The following is a 26,122-nucleotide window of genomic DNA, read 5'->3' as shown; positions in this document are numbered from 1 at the left end:
AAAGGACAGACAAAATGGAATTTAGGGCCCAAAGCACTCAAAGTCATCAGGCAAGATATTTCGTATAAAAACTAAAATCTAAACTAGAGGATAGAACAGTTTTAAGCAAACATCAATATGGCCTGAAATACAGAAATCTAAAATGCTACAGAAACTGAGAAATACTAAAAATAGTAAAACATTACGTATTTGAAGAATAAAGCAAACAGGACTAAAAAAATGTATACACTATAATGAGGTGAATAAATAGTCTATATCAATAAATCAAAGTTAGGTCTTTGAACAGAAAAATAGACTTTTAACTATTCTGCTGAAGGAAAAAAAATGTAAAAGAAAGAAAAGGAAGCATAACTTCAGATATAAAACAGATTTTTTAAATGCTATATGGAACTTATCAATAAACTTTTTAAATGTTAGATACTTCTTCAGGAAGATGTGAATTATGAAAATTGGTCAAAAAGAAAGACAAGATCTAAATACACCAAGTCCTACTGGGGAAAGCCTGTCCTTACAATGGTAAAATTGTAGAAGTATAACAAATTTTTGTGAGTTGATAATCCCAAGTTTATATAAATTATTCCAGAGCACAAAACAATGGCAGTCTTCCTAATTCTTTATTTGCCGCCAGAATAAATTTAGGACTAATACTAAACAAGAATAATGGAAAAATACAAAAGTATAAAAAAATTTAATGTAATTTTAAGTCTTAAGTAAAATCACAGAAAATCAAATACATCAGTCCATTAAAGGAATACCATCATGACCAAGTTGCTTCAGTCGTGTCCGACTATTTGTGACTCACTGGATTGTAGCCCGTTATGTTCCTCTGTTCACAGGATTTTCCAGGCAAGAATACTGGAGTAGGTAGCCATTCCCTTCTCCAGGGGATTTTCCTCACCCAGGGATCAAACCCGTGTCTCCTGCATTGCAGGCAGATTCTTTACCACTGAGCCACCAGGGAAGCCCATGATCAAGGAGGGTTTATTCCAAAAGTTTGATTCAATATTGGAAAACCTAATGGCATATTTCACTATATTAATGGATTACCATTTTATTATCTCTATGGATGAAGGAAATGCATTTTCTAAAATTCAACATGAACACTCATAAAATCTCTAAGTAAGCTAGCTATATCTATACTTATAGGAAATTTTATACATAACGATGAAATACACAAAACTATCCTATTATAAAAATGATTAAAGCTTACAATTTACATTGCTACTAACTATACAGGAAATAAACTAAGTATTGATTTTTGAATAAGGAAAAAAACTTCATTGTATACAAATATAAAAGATTATCAGAAATATCTGAGAAAATTATTGAAAAGCTATTGGAAATCATACAAGAGTAAAATGAGGATTAGAAACAGGAAGATAAATAAACATGAATAAATTTCCAATACAGTGGTAAAAGAATCACTTGAAAAAATGCTGCAAAAGTAGATTGTTTTAATGAAATTAAAATTACAATACAATGTCTAATGAAACTTTATGAAAGTGTATATTTGATCTGAAAAGTGAAAGAGATATTAGATGGAATAATAGAAGAAGCTATTAACTCTTCACAGCTGTGTAAAATTTCCAAGAAAAATTGTTACAGAACTTGACAAAACTTTCTAAACTTAATGCACAAAAGAAATATAAATATAGAAAATTTTTATTAGAAGAACAGTGGGAGAAATGGCTTGTCAGAAATGATATTCTAGTATAAAAATCTTGTAATGTGCATGAATTAAGTAAATGATCAATGGAACAGAATAAATGATCTAGAAACAATCAGACATTTCTATGGGAATTGTGTATAAGATCAAGGTTGGTTATGATTGGGTTAATGAATGGTGCTTAGAAAATAGACCACATAAGTATTTTGAAAGTTAGATTTCTACCTCATACAAAATAATTTCCAGGTGAATTAAAGAGCTAAATAAGTCCAAAGCAAAAGAAAAAAAAAAAAAAAGACAACAAGAGAGGATAGCAATTGTATAATTTGGAGGTGAGAAGACCCTCTCAAAAACCTACAGTTGAAAATACTGACAGAGTAGATCACAAACAACAAATGTTTATCAGTAAAACATCATAGGCAAATTTACAAGATTGGCAAAAGACCAGGAAAAAAAAGGCACGTAAGTTCTTACTAATCAACTGGAAAAAGGCAACTAATTTAATAGGGAAACAAACATAGGCAATTCAAAGAAACACAAATGGCTAATAAACATAAGAAAGATAAATCACCAACTAACCTCATTAGTGACCAGGAAAGTCTTAATTACATGAGATTATTTTATGTTGTCGATCACAATGGCAAGACTTTTAAACACGTGTAATGTTTCAGCTTGTTGAAGATGAGGATGCATACACTTTTATAACAGTGTTGTTGGGAGAGTCAACTGGGGTAGTATTTATTAGGGCAATTTGGCCATGTCTCATTAAAATTTAAAATGCACACATTTTTATCATGAAAAATGACCCATTTCACAGAGATTCTAGCACTTTGTATGTAAGCTTATTATTGGCAATGTTGCAGAAGTGACTCAAAGCACTGGAAACGACCTAGAAGAACATGCTTCTGGATGGGTTCCATAAACCATGTTCATAAATATAGTTTTCAAGGTTTTATTACATCACATGGTTACAATCACTTTGCAGAGTATTTGAAACTACTACTGTGGCCTGACTTAAAGGCTACCTTCCAAAGAAAAAGAAAAAATCCTTGGCTAGATTGTCTTACATTCTGTGGTTACTATTTTGAGCAGCATAAAATCATTTTGCTAAAGAAGGAAGTTGCTGGCTTTTAGAAAGCCTTATCATCTTTTAGCTAAAAGGCACTTTAGAGTAACATTAAAACGCTTATAATTTTAGCCATATTTAATTAACTACTCTCCACGTTCTTTAATCTAGCAATTCCATCTCCAAACATCTCATTTAGAGAATACTCCCAGGCAGAGAAACATGCACAAAGCTATTAACCGACTGTAGCATTTTCTACTGTAGCGAAAAAATCAGAAAGAACCAGTTCCTTAGGAAATGGTTACACTATATGGCCATATTAAGGAATACTACATAGCAATTAAAAAGGATGAAGTAGATATATATATAATAATATGAAAAAACTTCCAAGATTCACTCCTAGAGAAAAAGACAAGTTACACAAAATACATAATGTATCATCCCATTTTCATGAAAACAAAATAAACTCTTTATGGAAAACTGTGTGTAAAAATGCTTTTTTGGAAAAGACTATAAATTACATATCATTAATAAACAGCTGAACAGAAGTTCCTCCTATATCAGAGCTGCTGCTGCTGCTGCTAAGAGCAGGGGGCTTCTAGTTTCTGGTTCCCATTTTTTTTTCCCCACAAAGGAAACCTAGTCATGCATTACTCCAGCAAAATACAGAAGTTTTGAAAACAACAGTGTTTACATTGACTGATTGTGTATATAGAATGCTTATTATCAGTGCTAAAAATTAGCACATTGAGAATTTGGTTACAGATCACTACAATAAAGTGAATATCACAATAGCCAGTCACAAAATTTTTGGGGGGTTTCCCAGTGCATATAGTTACGGTTATACTATATTGTATTAAGTATGCAATGTCTAACATATGCACATACCTTAATTAAAAAGTACTTTATTGTTAAAAATTGCCAACCATCATCTAGCCTTCAGCGAGTGATAATCATTTTTGCTCGTGCAGAGTTTGAAATGTTGCAGAAATTACCAAAATGTGGTAAGCTTGACTCAATGGACATCAGTTTAAGCAAACTCCAGGAGACAGTGAAGGACAGCGAAGCCTGGCATGCTGCAGTCCATGGGGTCGCAAAGGGTCGGATACGACTGAGCGACTGAACTACCACCAAAATGTGACACAGAAACAAGACTGAACAAATGGTGTAAAAATGGCACGAGATGTGCTTCAAGCAGGGTTGCCACAAATTTTCAATTTGCTAAAAAAAGGCAGCATCTGTGAAGTCCAATGAGGCATAAAAGGGCATAAATGGCATAAAACGAGGCTTGCCTATGTTAGAGATGTATGTGCGTGTTCAGTCGGTCAGTTGTGTCTGACTCTTTGTGACCCCATGGACTGTGGCCCCCCAGTCTCCTCTGTCCATGGGATTTCCCAGGGAAGAATACTGGAGTGGGTTGCCATTTCCTTCTCCAGGGGATCTTCCTGACCCAGGAATCAAACCTGAGTCTCCTGAATTGGCAAATGCGTTATCACTGAACCATCAGGGAAGCCCCTGTGTTAGAAATAGTCTGTCACTGAACATCAATCCTAAGAAAGTAATTGGAAGTGTTTGTTACCTGAGTGCTATGAATTTTAAATGCTGAGATGTTTGATTTTAAAAAGACAGTTTTCACTTGAACATACGGTAGTACAAAGGTGCAGTCTAAAGACACATTTTAAAAAGACTATTCCAATCAGCAAATTTACTAAGTATCATTATGAAATTGCAGAGATAAGCTCTGGCATTTAAAGATTAGAAAAGTGAGAAGAAAATATTGCTTACAGAGCAAATTGATAGAAAAGTAAATTTCACTCTCTAGTATGAAATTAAAGCGAAAAACCACATGGAGTTAGAGGAGGTATACTGTATTAAGTTTTTTTTCAAAGTGTACAATATAAGTATATGTAATGTGATAATGATCATAAGGATTATAGGAAAAAGCAGTGAGGATTTTCCAAGATTCTTAAAATTCATTTATGAACCATAGTGTGCACTGAACAATTTTACAGAATTGAATAAGGTGATTTTGCTTTTCTGTCCTCTGTGACTACATCAGCTAATGCTGTAGTACCGTGTGCTTGAACTTTGTGGAGTAGATTTTAAGTGTTCTCACCACATACACATACACACAGAGACACAAAGTGTAACTGTGAGGTGATACACGTGGTAAGCGACATGACTGTGGAAGTCATTTCATAACATATACATACACCAAGTCATCACATCGTATGCTTCAAATATACAAAATTCTATTTTTCCATTATACCTCTTTAAGAAATTTAGGGGAAAATATTGGTCCAGTTAGTGAACAGAAGTCAAGCCGAAGTGTATTTCACTAGATACATCAAACAGTGGCTTCGATGGAGTGCCTGGGATTTCCCAGCACCCACTGCACTTCCCAGGGCCAAGTCTATCACTTTTTAGTGAGGTTTTCCTGCTGTGGGTGCAGTGGTCCCCAACCTTTTTGACACCAGGGACCGATTCTGTGAAAGACACTTTTTTTCACGGAATGGAACTAGATAGTTTCGGGATGAGTCACACACATAACATCTATGATGCTACTGCTAATCTGACAGGAGGCAGGGAGTTCAGACAGTAATGTGAGTGATTGGGAGTGGCTGTAAATACAGATACAGGTCTGTGGCCAGAGGTTGGGGACCCCTGCGCTAGTGGGAAAAGCCTGTTAAGAGTCAGCGCAACCACAGACAGGAGCAGAAGGGAATAAAAGCACAAAGGATGTTAAGAATTGCACAGAGTTCACTGATGGGATTTGCATACACCACCTTCAGTGTAGTTGATTCCTGAGTGGCTTGATGTTTTCCTTCTATGATCAGGTTTTCTCCACCGCTCACTGGACACAGCTGGCTGCCACGCTAAGGGCTTTTGGATGGTGAACAGTGCAAGAACCAATTCATACTTTTGTACTGCAGTTCTCAATGCAACTCCAGGACCTGGGATTTTTGCAACATTCAAAGCATCTCAAGTAGAAAAGAAAAAGTTCAAACCAGTCACCAGATCCAAAATTAGCATTTTATTCAGAACGCTGGGGTCAGAGGTGTATCATTTATATTCTGGTACACAATTCAGAGGCAAAGCTGTTGTCAGAAGTCTCTCCAGTTTAAAAGCTTTTTTTTTTTCATTTTTTTTTTTAAAAACACACACTGCAGTAGTGCCACCAGTATTAGGCCACCCCTTTCATTTCTTGCCTTTCCTTTTTTTTTTTTTTTTTTGGTACAAATTATGTAAAACATTTGTGCTAAGAACTTTTCTCCCTCCCCAAACAAAAAAAAAGAAAATAAAAAATAAAAAAAATTAAAAAATTAAAAATTGAGTATTCTAACTACAGCTCAACAATTGAATCAAATGTCACTTTGTTTTGTAAATACTTTATCCATAACGAAAGATATAAACATGCAAAAAACCTGAATCCATAGTCCAAATAATACATACACATGTTCTGAAGTTTCTGCACTTCTCCATAGACTATGCCAATAAAACATTATGTACACATACCATTTTTACAGTGAAGTGGAAAAAATACAGTAAATAAAAAAGTGTACATGGATTAAGACCAAAATGTGTCTAACATTCTAGTTTATGAAAAAATTCAATTTTGCTACAAATTGGTGATATGAAAACTCCCTTTATTTGCAACCAGCTGCGTAAGTTTTAAGATTTTAGTGGAAAAAAACAAAACAAAAACAAGAAACTAAAGTCTAAAACTAGAAGTAATGTACATTTTCCAATCTCATGGTCTCAGCCCCCAAGATAATAAAATTGCTCCATGAGTGGTTTGTCTGTTTAATTCCATATTTTTAATAAAAGCAAACGCGATGTAACAAAAGCGTGTCGAAGCATATCATGGTTTAACTTACTGCTCCCACCACAAAATATTTTGTCTTTTACTTATCATTTCAGAAATCAGTACCATTAAAGCCTTAAACATAAAACTAATTCCAATCTGAAAAAGGTACAAAAAGGCACATAAAATCCCAGTGCTTCTGTACTGTAAAATTCAAGTGTAACTGAGCTCAGTGTTTTTCCAAACAGTATTGGATCACCGATATTCCCTCTGAGCCCAAATTGGTTTGCAGCCTCTGCCAAAGCCTCCAGCAAGCACTGTGCTAGTAGACTACAAAGTTAAAGCCTAGCTTCTGAATGCTTTTTGGGAATATCAGTTGCAATTGTTTGTACTTGTCCAAAAACCAAGTTCACCCTGAAGTTCAGTCATCACCTCCACCGTACATGTCAGCGAGTTTCTTGAAGCGGGGCCCCCAGTCGTTCAGATAGTCATAGTCCTGCTCACCTCCACTACTGGAGGAATTAAGGGAGCTCAAGGACCCGGCCGTGGAGCCACTGCCTTCATAGTCAAAGACTAAGAGGGAGTCGTAGGGCGGAGCGGTGGGATCGTTGTCAGCAGCTTTAAGGCCCTGCAGTTGGAAGACAAGGATGAAAAGAGGGTTACAGGGAGCGAATCCACAAGCAGACGCTAGTGGTCCCGTGGCATCAAACACCTGTTTGTAAGTTTCCACCTGCAGACCACCACATGCGCAACCCAGAGAAACTTGGGTTATCACCATGTTTGAAAGTTAGACGAAAATCAATGGATGTGTTTCCTCTGCAAAGAAAGAAGTGTAAGGAATCTAGCTCAGTGAGGCTGAGACATACCATGGGACGCGGTTAACTGGAGAAGGCAGTTCACAGGCGACAGAAATAAACCACCAACGGCCTGCAGCTAGAAAGGGAGGATCTTAAATGAAGTTTGGTAATGCATCAGTGTAACACTGCATCGGACAGCACTAGTTTTGAATTATCACGTGTGGAGTGAGTTACATGAAACAATATGGAAGGTTATGAAATCATGTGATATGTGGGCCCTGATCTATGTAGAATCAGAGTCATAAGATTTTGACAACGAACTGGCTTAGCAGAAATTATATGCAGGGCAAAAAGAGACATAGAAATGAGTGCGATAGTGTCCCTCTATAATTTACAACCTAGTAACAGGCATGACTATAGTATGACACACATGATAAATAAGTAACAAAACTATGAAATTTAGGCAAAAATCATCAGGGTGCCAAAAACAAACACTGACTGGCTCCGAGAGCTGGGTGCTCAAGGAAGAAGTGACATTCTATCTGACACAAATTTGGAAGGGTATCAAAGGAAGAATAAAGACAGGCCAGATGCGATTATAATACAAGGAAAGTTAGTCACTAAGTTAATAAAGAACAGAGTGACTTCTACCATCCACAGACTCTAGAAAAGTCATGATCCAATATCAATACACAGTATAAATATTGGGGAAGTGGAACCTAACAATCTAAAATTATATATACATATATATATTTACACACGCATGCATACACACACACACACAGGGCTCTTAAAAATAACTGAAAAAATAAGAACCAGTGAAATGATTATCAAAAAACTTAACTCTTGCACAAAGATGCTTTTTTATATATAACTCTTATATCTGCAGCTAACTCATAATTACTCTACAAAACCTTAAGAATTTAATGTATGTCTATTTGCCACATACTAAGTATTTATTTGATTTTTTCCCACTTCCATTCTAGCAGTCCAAGATAAACCACGGTTAGTCTCCGAACAGTTACTCCCTCTCCCCGCAACTCCGTTTTTTAAAATTTTGGTGGGCTCATTAAGGCTCCTCTTGTCCAATTTGTGATGAACTGTCCATCTTTAGATCAGTCCTTCCAATCCACATGTGCTTCATGAATACATAATATGTTGTGTGTTTTTTTAATCAGAAGAAGAGGAAAAAGAGCATGAAAATTACAGTCAGTATGTGTAGTGTTAAGAGGTCAGACACTGGGGTGACACCTCAGCTCTGCACAGTACAAGTTTCGGGACTTGGCTGAGTTCCACCAGCTCCATTTCTTAATCTGGAACTGTAATCACAGTAATACAATCATTATGAAGCCCAAATAAAATAAAGGCTACCTAAGGGTATCCCCCCACAGGATCTGGCACTTGTTATAGCTCAGGAATATTAGTGAATTTTTTTTGAAATTTAAGTTTAGATAAAAAAATTCTTGCTTTGGAATTTGAATGAAGAAAAATAAATATGGAGACGACATGTTTTAAGGGAGTGATCGAAGGCAAAAGGAGAAGGGGACAGCAGAAATTGAGATGGTTAGATAGTATCACAAACTCAATGGACAAGAATTTGAGCAAACTCCGGGAGATGGTGAAGGAGAGGGGCGCCTGGCATGCTGCAGTCCATGGGGTTGCAGAGCTGGGCAAGACTTAGAGATTAAACAAAAACAACAAAGGTTTTAAGAAACAAAATGGCAGCTGCTTGACTTCAACCAAAAATTTTTGAAAAAAGTACACACTAGCAGTTCCTCATGCCCAACAATCCTAACCTTTAATTAAGTACCATTTTTTGTCTTTTCAAGTACACTATAACCCAGACATGCCTGTGTAATGTAAACTAAAGCAAGTCTTCCTCAAACTATATCCATATATAACACATAAATAATTTTGCATAGGACTTTCTTGACTATATTTACAGAATAAGCTAAAGGACAATTCTGTTAAGCCTGAGATGGGCAAACTCCAATTTCTCAAAATTCCTGATCTTTTTTTGTGGCAGATTGTGTTACTGTCCTCAATGATTCACCATCCTCTCCCCATGGGTGGATCACACGGGCCACCCTGGAGCCAACTGACTTCCTCAACCCATGGTCAGGCCTGGCCACCCGACTGGCACTGGCCAGTGAACGGAAACAGAAGCATGGAGACCACAGTCTAATGCTCCATCAGCCCCTCATCTTTCCCCTCTGCCTGCCAGGAGAAGGGTCTGCACCAGAGGTGAGTTTTCCTCCTGCCTGGATCCTGAAACACAGAAGACATGTGGATCATGGTATCAGCACAAAACTGGAAATACAGAAAGGTGAAGACTAAGATGAACTGGCAAGTGACAATGGTGTGGCATCACGTGTGCCTGGATTCCGGGAGATGAAAGCCATGGCCTGTGCTTCCTGTGACTTAAGAATAATTACTGGAAGCTGCCTGGTTTTCACTGGGGTGTTAAAGGGCCTGAGACTTTCATCAAATGTCAACACCACCTAATTGATATCCTCAAAATAGATATCAGTTCAGTTTATTTCAGTTCCTCAGTCGTGTCTGACTCTTTGCAACCCCATGGACTGCAGCACGCCAGGCTTCCCAGTCCATCACCAACTCCCAGAGATAGCTCAAACTCATGTCCATAGAGTCGGTGATGACACCAACCATCTCATCCTCTGTCGTAACCCTTATCCTCCTGCTCTCAAGCTTTCCCAGCATCAGGGTTTACTTCAATGAGTCAGTTCTTCTCATCAGGTGGCCAAAGTACTGGAGTTTCAGCTTCAGCATCAATCCTTCCACTGAATATTCAGAGTTGACTTCCTTTAGGATTGACTGGTTTGACCTCCTTGCAGTCCCAGAGACTCTCAAGAGTCTTTTCCAAAACCACAGTTCAAAACCATCAATTCTTTAGCACTCAGCTTTCTTTATGGTCCAACTCTCCCATCAATACACGACTACTGGAAAAAGCATAGCTTTGACTAGATGGACCTTTGTTGGCAAAGTAATGTCTCTACTTTTTAATATCCTTTATAGTAGGTTGATCATAGATTTTCATCCAAGGAGCAAGCATCTTTTAATTTCATGACTACAGTCACCATCTGCAGTGATTTTGGACCCCCAAAAAATAAAGTCTGCCACTGTTTCCATTGTTTCCCCATCTATTTGCCATGAAGTGTTGGGAAAAGATGCCATGATCTTAGCTTTCTGAATGATGAGCTTTAAGCCAACTGTTTCACTCTTCTCTTTCTCTTTCATCAAGAGGCTCTTTAATTTGTTATATCAAAACAGATATAACACTGGTGATAATCTAGTCCTATACTCACCATCAAGAGTTTCAGAAGTATATCCCCCTTTTTTCTATTGGAGCTCTGCAATGTTGTATTAGTTTCTGCTGTACAGCAAAGCGAATCAGCTCCAAGTATACATATATCCCCTCTGTTTTGGATTTTCCTCTCATCTAGATCGCCACAGAACACTAACTAGAGTTCCCTGTGCTATATAGTCAATTCTCATTAGCTATCTGTTTTATGCTTATGAAGGTAGCAGTAGCAGTAAAGAAGCTGCTTGCCAATGCGAGAGACACAGGTTCGATCCCTGGGTCAGGAAGATCCCTGTAAGTAGGAAATGGCAACTCACTCCAGTATTCTTGCTCAGAAAATTCCATGAACAGAGGAGCTTGGTAGGCTACAGTCCATGGGGTCGAAAAAAGTCAGACATGATCGAGCACAGCACAGCAGTGTATCTATGTCAATCCTAAACTCCCAATCCATCCCACCCCACTTCCCGCTTGGCATCCATGTTTGTTGTCTATGTCTGTGTCTCTATTTTCTGCTTTGCAAATAGGGTTATCACTTTTCTAGATTTCACATATATGCATTAATATATGGGATTTGTTTTTCTCTTTTCAACTTACTTCACTATCTATGACAGTCTTTAGATTCATCAAAAATATTTCTTAAAATTTTTTCACTCCTACTGTGGCTTTCTGATCATTCTGATAGTTGCTGAATCTATGTTTTATTTCTACATTAAAAAGGGCAGTTAAGGCTATAAAACCCATGAGAGGTCACTGCTAGCCAAAACATCAAACACTGTCTCAGGTTCTTCTGATTACAAAAGGGCAAATCCCACTGAACTTTTCAAGAATTCTTAGGCAAGCCATCTTTCTGGGCTGAAGGTTAAGTACTTTAAGTCCCTGCCACTTGGTGAGCACCGATTTTTATCCGAGAATAAAATATGACTTTTCTGGGTAAGGCATTATATAAATTCCGGGTACTATTTTGGTAATTCTAAAAAGATTATAGTCAAGTCCCTAGAAACTGATCATGACAGGCCGGCAACCAGAGAGAACACACAGATAAATCTGGGGTGGTGGGGGCACAGAAGCTCTGGTCTTTCCTTATGAAATTCCTTTTCTTAAGTTTATTTTTGGCTGTGCTGGGTCTTCGTTGCTGTGTGGGCTTTCTCTAGTTGTGCTGAGTAGGGGCTACTCTCTGTTGCAGGGCACAGGCTTCTCATTGTGGCGGCTTCTCTTGTTGCAGAGCACGGGCTCTAGGGTGCTTGGGCTCAGTAGCCATGACACACAGGCTTAGTTGCTCCACAGGACATAGAATCTTCCGGAGGCAGGAATGAAACCCAAGTCCCTTGCGTTGGCAGGCGGATTCTTATCTGCTGTACCACCAGGGAAGTCCCTAGGATTCCTTTATTTGTTGGTGTGGACACCGTTTCACATGATGTCTGACACACTTTGCCAAATTTACAAAAAAACTAGATGTGTTTCTCTCTCCCTATTGGGTCTGACTACATCTATAAGATGATGTGTTTGTTTCACTTTTCCTGGAGAGGCAGATCTTGAACTCTGGATAAATCTGAACTAGTTTCTGCAGTCAGCTGCCTCTGGCATATCAAAGCTGCAGCTCCGGCTAAATTCTTGCTGAGCTTGTATTTATAGACTTCTGATCCCATGTTTTATGGTGGAGACATGCTTTACAGGGACCATAAACACCCACATTCTTGTGTGAAGGAACACATTAGGGATATAAAACTCAAGAGTCAGTCCCTAACGGTCAGTCCCCTACTGTCTCAAATCTACTGCCTCAGTTCAGGTCATCATTAGACCCTGCCTCAAAGTGTTACTTGTTCAGTCGTGTCCAACTCCTCGCAACTCCATGACTGTAGCCTGCCAGGCTCCTCCGTCCATGGAATTCTCCAGGCAAGAATACTGAAGTGGGTTGCCATTTCCTTCTGCAGGGGATCTTCCCGACCCAGGGATGGAACCCGGGTCTCCTGGACTGCAGGCAGATTCTTTACTGTCTGAGCCACCAGGGAAGATCCCCAGGGAACATCCTGCCTGGACCACGGCAAAAGCCTCTCTAGTGGGCTTCCGTGTCCCCAGGACTCTATCTGCTTCTATCTTGCCAACTATTGTTGGTTCCTCTCTCAGACATTATTTGATGTCACATCCCCAATCCCAAGTAAAACTTTCTGACTGCTATCCCCTGTAGCAATGCTTCCAAAATAAGGGAGGAGTCCCCCTGGGGGTATGCAAGATGATTTTTAAATGGTGTGTGTGTGTGTTAGTTGCTCAGTCGTGTCGGACTCTTTGCGACCCCATGGACTATAACCCTCCAGGCTCCTCTGTCCATGGGATTCTCCAGGCAAGAATACTGGAGTGGGTTGCCATTTCCTTAAATGGTGCACAGGCATTGTAAAACAATTATTTTTATTTAAAGGAAGTTAAAATTGATAAAATATTTAAATACATCATAAAAACTGTTTGCAGACATGGAAAAGACTAGGAGGCGTGACTTAAATGCCTGAAGCTGGATGTTAGGGTAACCTACAGCATATAGTCAAAACCCTTCAAGGAGCAGTCATTTCACCTTTCCCTTGCAACTCTTCTCAGTTCCAGCAACCATAACTGAATTATTCACTAAATTATTCAGCAAAATCCCCTCAAACCTAAAAACATCTTACTTTTGGAGTATCTCCATGTTATTTACATATAAATTTCCTGCTAGCTGAAATGTGATTCCTTTTGTTTAAAATGTCCTATGTCATATTTTTTTCATTTGATTAATTTCCATCCATCTATCCATCTGTTTAAAGGCCATTAAAAATGTCACTTCTGTTTCCTGGAATTCTTCCCCAAACCGTGACTGAGAGTAGTTCCTGTGGTCTCTCTGGTCCTCTTTATTTCTATCGCCATACTTTGGTTATACTGGATCATGACATCCCTTTCTGCCGAGGTGGTTCTGTACTCCTTTCAGATGCTGCACACGCTGCTTGACATCCAACAGCTATTCTAGATGGTAATTTGTACTGTTGTCCTGGGCTTAGTTTGCTCACTTTGGCACCTTGCTCATGTTTATATTTATAGCTTTCACAAGAAGTCAGGATTTAGGTTTAAAATATCTGCAAATATAAAAGTATGATCACGTGAAAGTGAAATTCCATGACTTATGAGTGCCAACATTACTACATCCTTTTTTGGAAAATTCACTTTACTTCAGCTTTTTAATTTTTTTTGGAACTAGAGTTTTTTACTTGTTTTATTTACAATTAAAGGGCAGTACAAAGGTTTTACTCCTGAATAGTAGCTTGTAATGATAATATGATACTGATAGTAATTAAGAGATTTTACAGTCACTACACTAAGCACTTTATGTGGACTGTATTATTTCATCCTCACTGCAATCTTAAAAGGAGGGTCTATTACTATCACCATTTCATAAATAAGGAAACTAGAAATATAAGTGATTACATCCAAGGACCCTAACCTTGTACAAGGTAACAGAGCTGTTAAAATGAGGCACCTGGATTTGAACTTCAATGCCTAACTCTTGTAAGAGTGGACAGAGATATGTTTAAAAGAATATATTAAATTTAATTACTGGAGAAAAAAGGCAAATATTTTAAACTCTGGTAGTTTTAAATAAGTTATTCCAGTAGTACCTTCATACATTTTAAAATAATATTGACTGAAAGTTGGTCTTTTAACAGAAATATGGCCTTGGTTTTTATATTTCTGAGAAAGAAATACACAGGATTAATATAGTTATTGGAGGTATGCTAATATCTACTGTTGGCCGGAGATTAAATTACTTTTAGTTTCAACTTTTCACCCTCCGAAGATCTTATTTAAAAGTCTCAAAACAGAATGAAACTCTGCTTGAAATTCAAAATGTGTGATTTGTTTTACATTATCTACCAGTCTAGAAATGTTATCATTTTTGAGATTCATTATTTAAATAAACAAAATAGAAACTGTTCTCATGAGCTTACCTATTCTTTACATCTATAAAAACACTCCAGTTATAATCTCCACTATATGCTTCTTCCTTTGGAACATTCAGTACTGTGCTAAATCAAATAAAACCTAGAGATAAAGAAATCTGTTTGCATTTTAAATGTAGTTATAGGTGCCTTCAACTCAAAACTTTACCTGTATTTATTTTTATCAGTCTAGTTATAGAAAGATACCGAACAAATCTTAGTGGGTGTGTTAGATGGAAGAATCTACACAGTGAGTTTGAACGTTATCTCTGATTTAGGTCTTTTAACGGTTTGATTCCACTGAACTTTCTCACAGAACTGATCGTCACATCCCTGGACCCACTTTGTAGTTGTTTTCTGTGACCCCTTAAACGCCTTAGACTTTCTTCTTTCTGTGTCCAAAAGTAGGGCATTTCTAGGTATAGACTCTGGGTTCTCCTTTCTCCTCCACATTCCTGTCTTACAATCACATTCAGTTTTGAGGGTTTAGCAGTCATTTGGGGAATGATTTCCAAATGCGGTCCTCTTGTCCACTCATGTACTCACCAAACCGGTTTGCCCACAAGGGTCCCCCCCAGGGATGCACCTTTCCCCCTGGACCACCGGAGGGCCCTAAGGGATGAGAAGGGATGCTTGGATAGGAGTAACGGAGGGAGGTGAGTTGTAGGAACAAGCGGATGCCGCTGGATGGCGCCCATCCTTACTCTGTGTGCCTGACCCTTCATGGGCAACTAGCATTTAGAAAAAGAGCAAAGGGCACTCTAGGCAGGAAAAACAGGGTGGGGCCTGGCGCTGGCATGGAATTACAAGCTGAGATAAGGAACTGCAAGTAAGGTCTCTGTTGCCTGCCTGTAGAATGCAGGTGGGGGAGGGGCCTGAGAGGAAGCTGGATCACCGAGAGTTAAGAACCAGATCCAACGGGGGCATCCTGTGCCTGGCAAGGGGAGAGTTCAGATGCCGGAGTGTTTGCCTGGTATGGAGATCATGCTAGGAGCAACTCGGGGAACTCATACCGAGAGCCTCGCCCTCTATTGTCTTATCTATGTATCACTGGCACTGGATGTACACAGTAGCTATATGGTAGCTATCTGCTGAATGAATGATCCTAAACCAAGCTCAAGAGGACTGCCAAATGAGCCATTTCTAACAAAGACAGACAACTTTCAAATTATGAATGGGCTGTATTTCAGAAGTTGATGCGTAAAGTCAGTTGTTCAAAACAACCTTTTTCATTTAGGTATTCACACATTTGTTATAATCTCTAGCCACTTTTGAAACCATGTACCTGAGAAAAGAGATTTCCACATGGAAATTCCTACTGCGTACCTCTTCCTACTGTGCCATTGGAATGGTTGGGTAACTGAACCTTATTACCTAAAAACTCTCCTCTCTTTACTGAAGGAAGTCCAGTCATATTTTTTCAAAAATGGGGACTTCCCTGGGGGTTCAGTGGCTAAGAATCCACTGGCCAATGCAGGGGACACGGGTTTGATCCCCGGTCTGGGAAGATTTCTACATGCTGTGGGGCAACTAAGCCTGTGCGCTGTAACTACTGAAGCCCAAGTGCCCTAGAGCCCATGCTGCACAATGAGAGAAGCCACTGAAATGAGCAGCTCACGCTCCACAACTAGAGAGTAGCCCCTACTCACTGCAACTGAAAAAAAGCTGCAGAGCAACGAAGAACCGGCACAGCCAAAAATAAATAAATAAATAGTGCATGCCCCACACCTGTCACAGTCCTTGAAACGACAGAATCTAGGAGCTACTCAACACAGTAGATGCTCAGGTTACACAAAGAAGGTCAGGAAATAACCCTCATCCCAGAGAGGATGGGCATGCTGACATAGGAGAGAGAAATACCAACAGTTACACCCCATGTGAGGGCTATGACCCAGGGAGTGTCTTGGTATTAATAACCACCCCTCACAGAGGTATTGTAACAGCTTCAGAGAGAAGAGGATATTTGAGCTGCATCTGAAGGCCAAATGGGTATCTCCTGACAGTTAAGAAGGAAGGGCTTTGGAAAAGCTGTTGCTGTTGTAAAAGTTGTTGTCGTTCAGTCGCTCAGTCGGAAAAGTTAATTTATAGTTAAGCCTGTGATGTTTGTGAGGGACTACAAATAGTTTGGTGGGGCCACAGCACAAGAAGGGAATATGGATGGAAAGGAGGGCAGGACAGATTACAAACAGCCTTAGAAATGACCCTTAGTGCTTGAACTTTGTCTTGAGAAAAGAGGAGTGTCCCGATAGAATAGGAGTCTCACAGAACAGTGATACTTCAGGGAAACCTTCAGGTGAGTATTTGTTGAATTTCACTGAAGCCAGAATTCTTGCTTTATGAAAGTCCAGTGTCTATACCTACATTTAGAAGATTCACCACGTCTTGAAATCCAACAACCACAGGAATAAATAATAAGGATGAAAGCTAAATTAGAAGTAAACTCATCAGGCATGCTTACATAGTCAAAAATATCTAGTTGTGTGTGTGTGTGTGTATGTATGTATATTCCTGCTAATTCCCCTAACCAAGCCTATTGTATAAATAATCTGGAAAAGTCAGGGCATATTTTTATACATAAAGGAGTTACCTGTACTTTGTTTTTGCTTTCTGTCAGCTTTTAAATCATGTCTACTACAAATTAACCTATTAACTATTTAACAGAATTGAATAGACATGTTCAAAAAGCAGCATGTATTTTAGGAATAGATAGTAATGAATATTTGTAGAGACAGATTAGCTAATTGTGTTTCAAAATTTTTCCTACAAACTATAAGAGCATCTAAAAACCTAAGGTAGATTGATTATGTAGATGTAATATATGATTGTTTCAAAAAAGCCTAGGAAATGGGGCTTCCAAATCTGCCTCAATGTTTGAGACCTGGGTTTGATCCCTGAGTCAGGAAGATCCCCTGGAGGAGGGCATGGCAACCCACTCTAGTATTCTGGCCTGGAGACTCCCATGGACAAAGGACCTGGTGAGCTACAGTCCATAGGGCTGCAAAGAGTTGGACATGACTGAGTGACTAACCCTTTCATTTTCAGGAAATGAATCTTATCAGCACAGGACTGAAGGCAATAATATACAACAGATGCTTTCCACTGTGAAAGGCACTGAGACCAATTCTGGTCTTGCTGTTTCTGAATGCTAGGACACGGCCAGAGAACATGAGTCCTGTCATATATTCACAATCAACATCAATATGTATCATTCTCTTAAACTAACAATAAAAATTCCAAAGAAGAATTGCAGCAAAACTGTAGACATGATCAAAAGAAGCAGTATTAAATCATTTGACTTCAAAACTTCAGGATTAAATGTAGCAGAACTCTTGGTCAGTAATGAAATAAAAGAATGCCATAATAATTTTGACAGTGGAAATCATTATCTGTTATATTCAACAGAGAATTAGCCTGCCTCTTGCAGAAGCTCTTAAAACTCCTCAACTAGACAAGTATTTAAATCACTTACATAATATTTAATTTAGCTGCTCTTCCTGCTAATCTTATTTGATGGAACTCTCTAGTTGTTGGGTGCATGTGTGCTAAGTTGCTTCAGTTGTGTCTGACTCTTAGTGACCCTAGGAACTATAGCACATCAGGCTCCTCTGTCCATGGGATTCTCCAGGCAAGAATACTGGGGTGGGTTGTCATGCCCTCCTCCAGGGGTTCTTCCCAACCCAGGGATCAAATCCGTGTCTCTTATGTCTCCTCACTTGGCAGGTGGGTTCTTTACCACTGAGTCACCTGGGTAGTCACTGAATTCTCTTCATTTGTGGGATTCAAAGGGTACAGTGTGAGGGAAATGAAAATGAGCTATTATTGCATGTATTAGTGCTAATAAATGAAATTAGAATATGCTATAATATCATTGGGGCTTTCCTGGTAGCTCAGCTGGTAAAGAATCCACCTGCAATGCAGGAGACCTCAGTTCGATTTCTGAGTCAGGAAGGTCCCCTGGAGAAAGGATAGGCTGCCCACTCCAGTATTCTTGAGCCTCCCTGGTGGCTGAGTCGGTAAAGAATCTGCCTGCAACGCGAGAGACTCAGGTTCGATCACTGGGTTTGGAAGATCCCCTGGAGGAGGGCATGGCAACCCACTCCAGTATTCTTGCCTGAAGAATCCCCAGGGACTGAGGAGCCTGGCAGCCTACAGTTTAGGGAGTTACAATGAGTCAGACATGACTGAGCGACTTAAACACAGAGCATAATATCTTTAGCCTATTGATTACTTGTAATCATGGGAAAAATCCTTGGGAGAGAGTGTGACTAATACTGGTAACATATAAGGCTGTGGTTTACAAATACAGAATAGTAGTTGACAGATCTCTTTTGGGATGATCAGAGCCATCTCATCTGTTCTCTGTTACTGAAGTCACATTGGCTTTTGCACAAAAATAACATTAAAATAAAGAGCTGTATTTTAATGAACTACATAGCTATGTTCTCATCAAACTGTCGTCTCCATAGAACTTCTGTTGTTTAGTTGTGCAGTCGTGTCCAATTCTTTGCGATCCCATGGACTGCAGCCCACCAGTCTCTTCTGTGCATGGGATTTTCCAGGCAAGGATACTGGAGTGGGTTGCCATTTCCTCCTCCAGGGGATCTTCCCGATTCAGGGACCGAACGTGCATCTCCTGCACTGGCAGGTGAACTCTTTACCACTGAGCCACCGGGGAAGCCTCAATAGCACTGTTAGCATCCAATAAACACCCTTTTAAAGAAATCGAATCTCTCTCAGCACCTCATTAATGAAGTCCCCGATGTCCCCTGGGTGCGGGGCTGCAGATCGAACCGGGTACTGGGGCTCCGCATGGATGGGCCTTTCATCCAACCGTCGGATTCCAACTGGCTTGATGGCATCCGGCTCCACCGTATCAGGCTGCTGGAGCTGGCTCAAATCATAGTCCTGCAAGAGACAAAGCCAAAACCCCATGGGAGATGGGCATGAGGATGGAAACTTACAACCTCTGTTTTTAAATGCATACCCAGAATGCACAGAAATGAATGAAATTTAACATAATGGAAAAGTTGCCACTATGAGCTTTTCATGTTATGATTAAATATTGCTTTCACGCAGCTCTTTCTTCTGTGTTTTTCATTTCGACAGTCTGTGCGCCATCTGCTTTCCTATGTTCCTCATCAGCTTCCAATGGGAAACAGCAGTGAGAGGACGTCCCGCTACAAAATGACTAAAAAATCGACTAGAAAATACGGTGGTACCACAGAAGCAAAAGTGCTCATTAAATGTTGATGGGGTTCAGAACAAGCTGCCCTCAGATACGGCAACGTGGCATATTTAATATCTGAAGCTCAAGCACTCTTTTAAAAAACAGCCGAAACAGGAAACTCACTCTGACTCTCCCCATCTCACCTTTCTTCTCTGAAACAGGTCACAAAATTCTGATGTGAAAGGCCCCCCTCCCCTTGAACCAGGAGGAGCGAAACCCTCCTCACCACCAGAGACTAGCATTTGGGACCAAGAACTCTGTACAAAGAAACTTCCTTTTTTATGATAGTAAAATTATGTGTTTGTGATATAAAACTCAGAAAATTAAAAATTATTAACAGAAAGTGATCTCATCTATAATTCTACAATGTAACAGTCATATTTGGGTGTATTTGGTCATAATAAAATGCTATTTTTTAAAAAATTTATTGGAGTAGAGTTGATTTACAATGTTGTATTGGTTTCTGTTGTACAGCAAAGTGAATCAGTTATACATATACATATATCCACTCTTTTTTAGATTATTTTCTCACATAGGTCATTAGAGAGTATTGAGCAGACTCTCCTGTGCTATAGAGTAGGTCCTTATTAGTAATCTATTTTATATATAGCAGTGTGTATATGTCAACTCCAATCTCCCAATTTATCCCTCCCTGCTCTTACCCCCTGAAAGTCACAGGTTTGTTTTCTATATCTGTAACTTTAAATCTGTCTTGTTGATAAGTTCATTTGTGCTCTTTTTTAATGTTCCATATATAGGTGATATCATAATGATATTTGTCTTTCTCTGACTTACTTCACTCAATATGACAATCCATGTTGCTGCAAATGACATTATTAAATATTTTTTAAATGGCAAACTTTCTCAAACTAACCCTATTTTCCTAGTTATTTCTTCACCATTTACTACTCTAAGCCCAAGACCTTTGTCTTATCAATTCTCTACAAAGTTACTGTTTCTTTGTCTACAGGGTATAAACACTCCCAGCTCTGGTCGCTTCTTCCAGGGCCTGCATTCTCTTGTGGAGATTCTCATATGGTGGCAAAAGTTCCATCAAATGTGTTCTTCTCCTGTTAATCTGTCTTTGTTGGTTTAATTTTCAGACCCAGCCAGGGACACTAGGAGGGTAGAGAAAACTTTTCCCTCCCCTACAATACTATATTGCTTTAATACTAAAAAAAAAAAAAAAAAAAATTGTTGTTTAAGTGTATTTTCCTTTACTTAAAGGAAAGCTTTAGTTCATCAAGGTTTCAAGACCATTCTTTCTTCTCTTCAAACATCTGTAGGAAGTGTGCGCATGCTCAGTTGTGTCTGACTCTTTGTGACCCGCAGGGCTCCTCTGTCCATGGAATATTTCAGGCAAGAATAATGGAGTAGGTTGCCATTTCCCCTCCAGGGGCTCTTCCCAACCCAGGGATTAACCCACGTCTCCCGTGTCTCCTGCATTGGCAGGAAGGTTCTTTACCACTAGCGCCACCTGGGAAGCCCCCTCAGTGCCTAGAGTCTGCACTCTATTATTGGTGGGACCAATCTAATCTGTGGCCTTTTTTCTTAAAGAATGGCTTTGACATTTTTAAAGGATCATTTTAAACAGTGGTAACAACGAACAAGAAGAATATCCTACTGAGACTATATATGGGCCCCGAAGCCTTACCATTCAGGCCTTTACAGAAAAAGTTCGCCAACCTCTGGCTCGGAGGTATGAGGCTAGGGAGTGTGTACTCTCTTCCAGAGCAGTCCTGGGGGCATGTCTTTGAAATACAGCCTGTCCACTTCAAGAGACAGAGAAGAACTTGGGAAGAAGGATGCTCTGGGCACTGGTTGGACCTTTAACTATTTTTAGCTTTAGCATCAGCCAGCTGAACAGCAGTGTACAAAGACACTAAGTATAATGTGGAAATGCATCAAAATTTTAGGTTTGGGCAAATACTTTATATTTTTCAAACCTCTAAATTCTAGTAATAAGAAACATCACATCCCTAGCTTAACCAAAATTATCTAATTCACTGTTGATATTTACAGAAAGTACAGATTTTATGGTCCTCTTTTTATTTCAGGCTTCATCTCTGTCTAAAACCAGCTCAAAACTGTTTACAGTATCTCTATAGTGGTTTTGATTCATTCAACGCTTGAATATTTACCATGCTCTGGCAATGTTCAAGATCCTTTACATATGTTCGCTCATTCATACTCTGAACAACAGAGTATGTGACTCTGTGTGACAATGAGTTTTATTACCCCCTTTTAAGAATTGAGGAAACTGAGTTTAAAGCACTCAAGTCATTTGTCAAAGGCTCCAGATCTAATAAGACACAGAGAAATGCTAGGATTTCAAACCGATTAGATTCCAAAGCCTAACTCTTGTCCCAGCTACAAGGTTGGGATGGATGATGGAGGAGGGGCAGGGATATGAGGAATGATTAAAACAACAGAGGAGATAAGAGGGGAAGGGTCACTGATATCCAACCCACTCTGTACCAGGTGCTACACCACCTCCTATAAGTGTCTTTTCATTATCATAATTTGAGATAGAGAAACAGACTCAGAAAGTTTGAGTAACATGTACCAGGTCACACAGCTGCTACCCTATTGACATGAGCATCAAAACGAGGTGTGTCTGATTTCAAAATGTTGGTCTAAAACTAGGATCTTCCCTCATGGTCCAGTACTTAAGACTCTGCCTTTCGACGAAGGGGGTGTGGGTTCAATTCCTGGATGGGAATGGCTAACATCCCACATGCCTCATGGCCCCAAAAAACCCAAACATAAAGCAGAAGCAATACTGTAACAAATTCACTAAAGACTTTAAAAATGGTCCACATAAAAATAATCTAAAAAATATATTAAAAAAAAAAAACAAAAACTGAACTCTGTTGAGATGCCTTCATTCTAGACTACCCTCCCTGAAACAACTCCTTACCAAGGGCTTCAGCTAAGCTAATGACTGAAGGCACTCAGAAAAAGCTCCTCCTCTGAGGGATGCACAAGGTAACATGGGAGGCAGGTATACAGAACAGGACAAGTCAGAGTAGGACGTAAACTCGGTACAGTGCCAAATATAAAATGCTCAGAAAAGGGACGAACACATCAGATTTGCACCTTGAATGACATGTGGGTTCAGGAGAAAAGACTGTTCTGGGGGAATCCACAGTGTGAGCAAAGGCATGCGGATGCAGTCTCCTGTCAGGGGAGCATATTTCAAAGCATCCATACAAAACTTGAGTGAAAACACACCTTGATCTTGCACACATGTGTCTCCATTTAAAATTTTATAGAACGTATGAGTTATTTATAGACCATCTGAAAGCAGGGGCAGACAATGATACGGCAGATGCGAAAACTTTTGAAATGTTAAAGTGCTTTTCACAAAACAGAAAGAGGGATTCATTTAGAGAATTCTAAATGCTTGCGTGTGAAGAGGCATGGTTTTCCATGCCATGTTTAATTACATAACTACCAAGCTTAATAGAAGGGGTAACCATGAGTAAGCGTGTCTTCTGATGGAAGCTTTTTGTAGAAAGGGGAAAACAGACTATAAGTATATGGATGATGACACTTAATAAATATTTTTAAACTGAGAGTGTACAATGCTTTATTAGAGGTCTCAATTACATGAAATTAAGTAATTGAATCTTATGCTTAAGGACCGTCTTTAGAGTTAGTCACTCAATCATGTCTGACTCTCTGTGACTCCATGGACTGTAGCCCACCAGGCTCCTCTTGTCCATGGAATTCTCTAGGCAAGAATACTGGAGTGGGTTGCCATTAACCTGGTGACATATTTCTTGACAGTCTTCAGTATATCATGATCATTCCATGTTAGAATACAGAGCAATTTCTGGGGCATAACTGAAGACAGGAGAGGCAGTGAGATTTGCCTGTGCTCTTTCTTATGTGGAAAGAACTTGTCCACCCTCATTTCTGATGTAGCTCCCACCATACCAAAGTGACAAACAGAAATCCATTATGTTTGGTTGACAGTGCAGAAAAAGTTTTCTAATAAGTTGTCAACCTATAGATGTTGGGATATTTTACCTGAAAACAGGAAGATCTGGCATAAAACGAGGCTTCACTTCTGACACAGCTATTTGTTACAGCTGAGAGCATCTAGCTTCTTTGGACAAGGACAGCCTGTCTACCTGGTCTGTTTCACTTATTAGTGTTTACATACAACAGCATGTTCATTTATAGATTCTTATCTTTTGACAGCCCTTTCTTACTCTCCTAAGAACCAGAGCAGGTAGTTTCAAGATGTCTGTGGTCAATATGTCAGGCCCACAGAAAGTGCTTATTAAAAATGTGTTGAGAATTTCAGCAGATAAGAACCCTCCTGCCAGTGCAGGGGTCACAGGTTCGATCCCCGGTCCAGGAAGGTCCCACATGCCGTGGAGCAACTAAACCCATGTGCCACAACTTCTAAGCCCATAAATTACAACTACTGAAGTCTGAGGGCCTAGAGCCTGTGCTCTGTAACAAGAGACGCCACTGCAAGGAAGAACAGCCCCTGGTCTCCCCAGCTAGAGAAAGCCCATGTACAGCAACAAAGACTCAGTGCAGCCAAAAATTAACAAATAAATAAAACTTTTAGAGAACGTGTTGAATGAAAGTCTCAGGGATGATATTCAAGCTGGGTGTGCACAAGAGCAACCGATTCAAGAAAGGTGCTTTGGATCACATGACATGCCATGGCAGTAATTCATCAGGGGAAGGAAGCGAAAGACCCGGGGGCCCACTGCTGAGACTTACCGCCATGGTGAGTACCATCCCCCGTGATGCAAACGTGTCATGTCCCTCAGATACACTGACATAAAAAAAAGAGGCACAAAACCACTGATTTACAGGAAACTAGAATCTGGTTTAGAACACGCGGCTTGACTTTTCTTTGTGATGGTTTGCCTTGTCGATTTCAAATACAGGATATAAAAATCTGACGGTGGTATGAAGTGGGCAGAAGTGTCCTCAGGACACAGGGATGTGATTTTCTGTCCATATCCATCTGTGCTATATGGCAGAGTCCTGATCTGACAATTTTAAGCCTTTTGACAACGGGTCGGTCTATGTGAGCCTCTTAAATTATACATCTGTATAATCTCACGATGCTTTACTTGCACACACAAATTACAACATGAAGGATGAAAATTATAAAGAGAATTGTGGAGACTGGAAACATTCTCAGGGTTATTGGGTTCATGGATTTACTTCTGAAGATTATAAAGACACAGCCCCAGAAGACATCTTTGTTTGGTTCCTAAGATTCTCTAGAGAAAAGTGGATCTGAAAATTCTCTTATGATTGTCAACCTTTTTAACATCAACTTTCCCTGAGAAACCCAACTTTCAAATGAAGGCCACAGAAAATCTCAAATAATGTTTGGAACATGTTATTTGTCAATGATCATGAGAAGTAGGGGCTGCCCTGGTAGCTCAGCTGGTAAAGAATCTGCCTGCAATGCAGGAGACCCTGGTTTGATTCCTGGGTTGGGAAGATTCCCTGGAGAAGGAATAGGCTACCCACTCTAGTATTCATGGCCTTCCCTGGTGGCTCAGATGGTAAAGAATCTGCCTGCAATATTAAGAGGCCTGGGTTTGATTCCTGGGTTGGGAAGATCCATTGGAGGAGGGCATGGCAACCCATTCCAGTATTCTTGCCTGGAGAATCCCCATGGACAGAGGAGCCTGGTGGGCTACAGTCCATGGGGTCACAAAGAGTTGGACACAACTGGGCGAGCGATTAAGCATAGATACCCATGAAAAGTAGGCATGGAATTAGGGTTTTTAAATATTAACATTGCAAGTAACTGAAAGACTTTGTTTGGGTCTAAGATTTAAAATATCTTAAAGGTGATACAATTCTGGGAGAGTCAGTAAGAAGTTAGTCAGCAGCTTAAACTCTGGTTCTGCCCTTTCTTATTAAATTCCTCTGACTTGAAATGATTTATAATTGGTTCAGAAAAAGATACCAGGAATCAACCTTAAGGCATTTGGTTATGTTTAAATAGAGTAAAATGGTGCTTTAGGATAAAGTGAAATTCTGGAGTTCCAGGCAGAAATTTCAGAAAGTCCCATGACTGGCAAAAACTACAGACTTGAGCAATTATGTGTTTTAAAGAGTGATGGAAATACTCCTTTACCATTCCACAAGTATCTTAAGGGAGCCTATTGGGTACCTAATGCCATTTTCAGCTCTGAGAGTGTGAAAGAAGGAAATCAACCTTCACTGGTGCCCATCATCGGTCAGGAGTTACCTTAGGTGCCTCCTCATGGGATACCTCAGACACTCTGAG

The 26,122-nt window shown here is 39.6% G+C and overlaps 1 protein-coding gene across 2 annotated transcripts in view; it reads right to left on the bottom strand.

Annotated features, from left to right (window-relative positions):
• Positions 1 to 5,788: 5,788 nt before the first annotated feature.
• CDH2 (cadherin 2) overlaps positions 5,789 to 26,122 on the bottom strand; it is a 242,442-nt gene continuing 222,108 nt past the window's right edge. For both annotated transcript variants that reach the window (XM_068993836.1, XM_068993837.1), the window contains 2 exons: positions 19,353 to 19,517; positions 5,789 to 7,165 (listed from right to left, as the gene is read on the bottom strand). In XM_068993836.1, coding sequence (XP_068849937.1) covers positions 6,959 to 7,165; positions 19,353 to 19,517 — 372 coding nt within the window. In that variant the 3' untranslated portion in view covers positions 5,789 to 6,958. The remainder of the gene's footprint in view (positions 7,166 to 19,352; positions 19,518 to 26,122) is intronic.

Source organism: Capricornis sumatraensis, chromosome 21 (assembly GCF_032405125.1).
Source record: "Capricornis sumatraensis isolate serow.1 chromosome 21, serow.2, whole genome shotgun sequence".
Taxonomy (NCBI): Eukaryota; Metazoa; Chordata; class Mammalia; order Artiodactyla; family Bovidae; genus Capricornis; species Capricornis sumatraensis.
The sequence above is the reverse complement of the archived record's forward strand: the minus strand, read 5'-3'. Positions and strand labels throughout refer to the sequence as shown.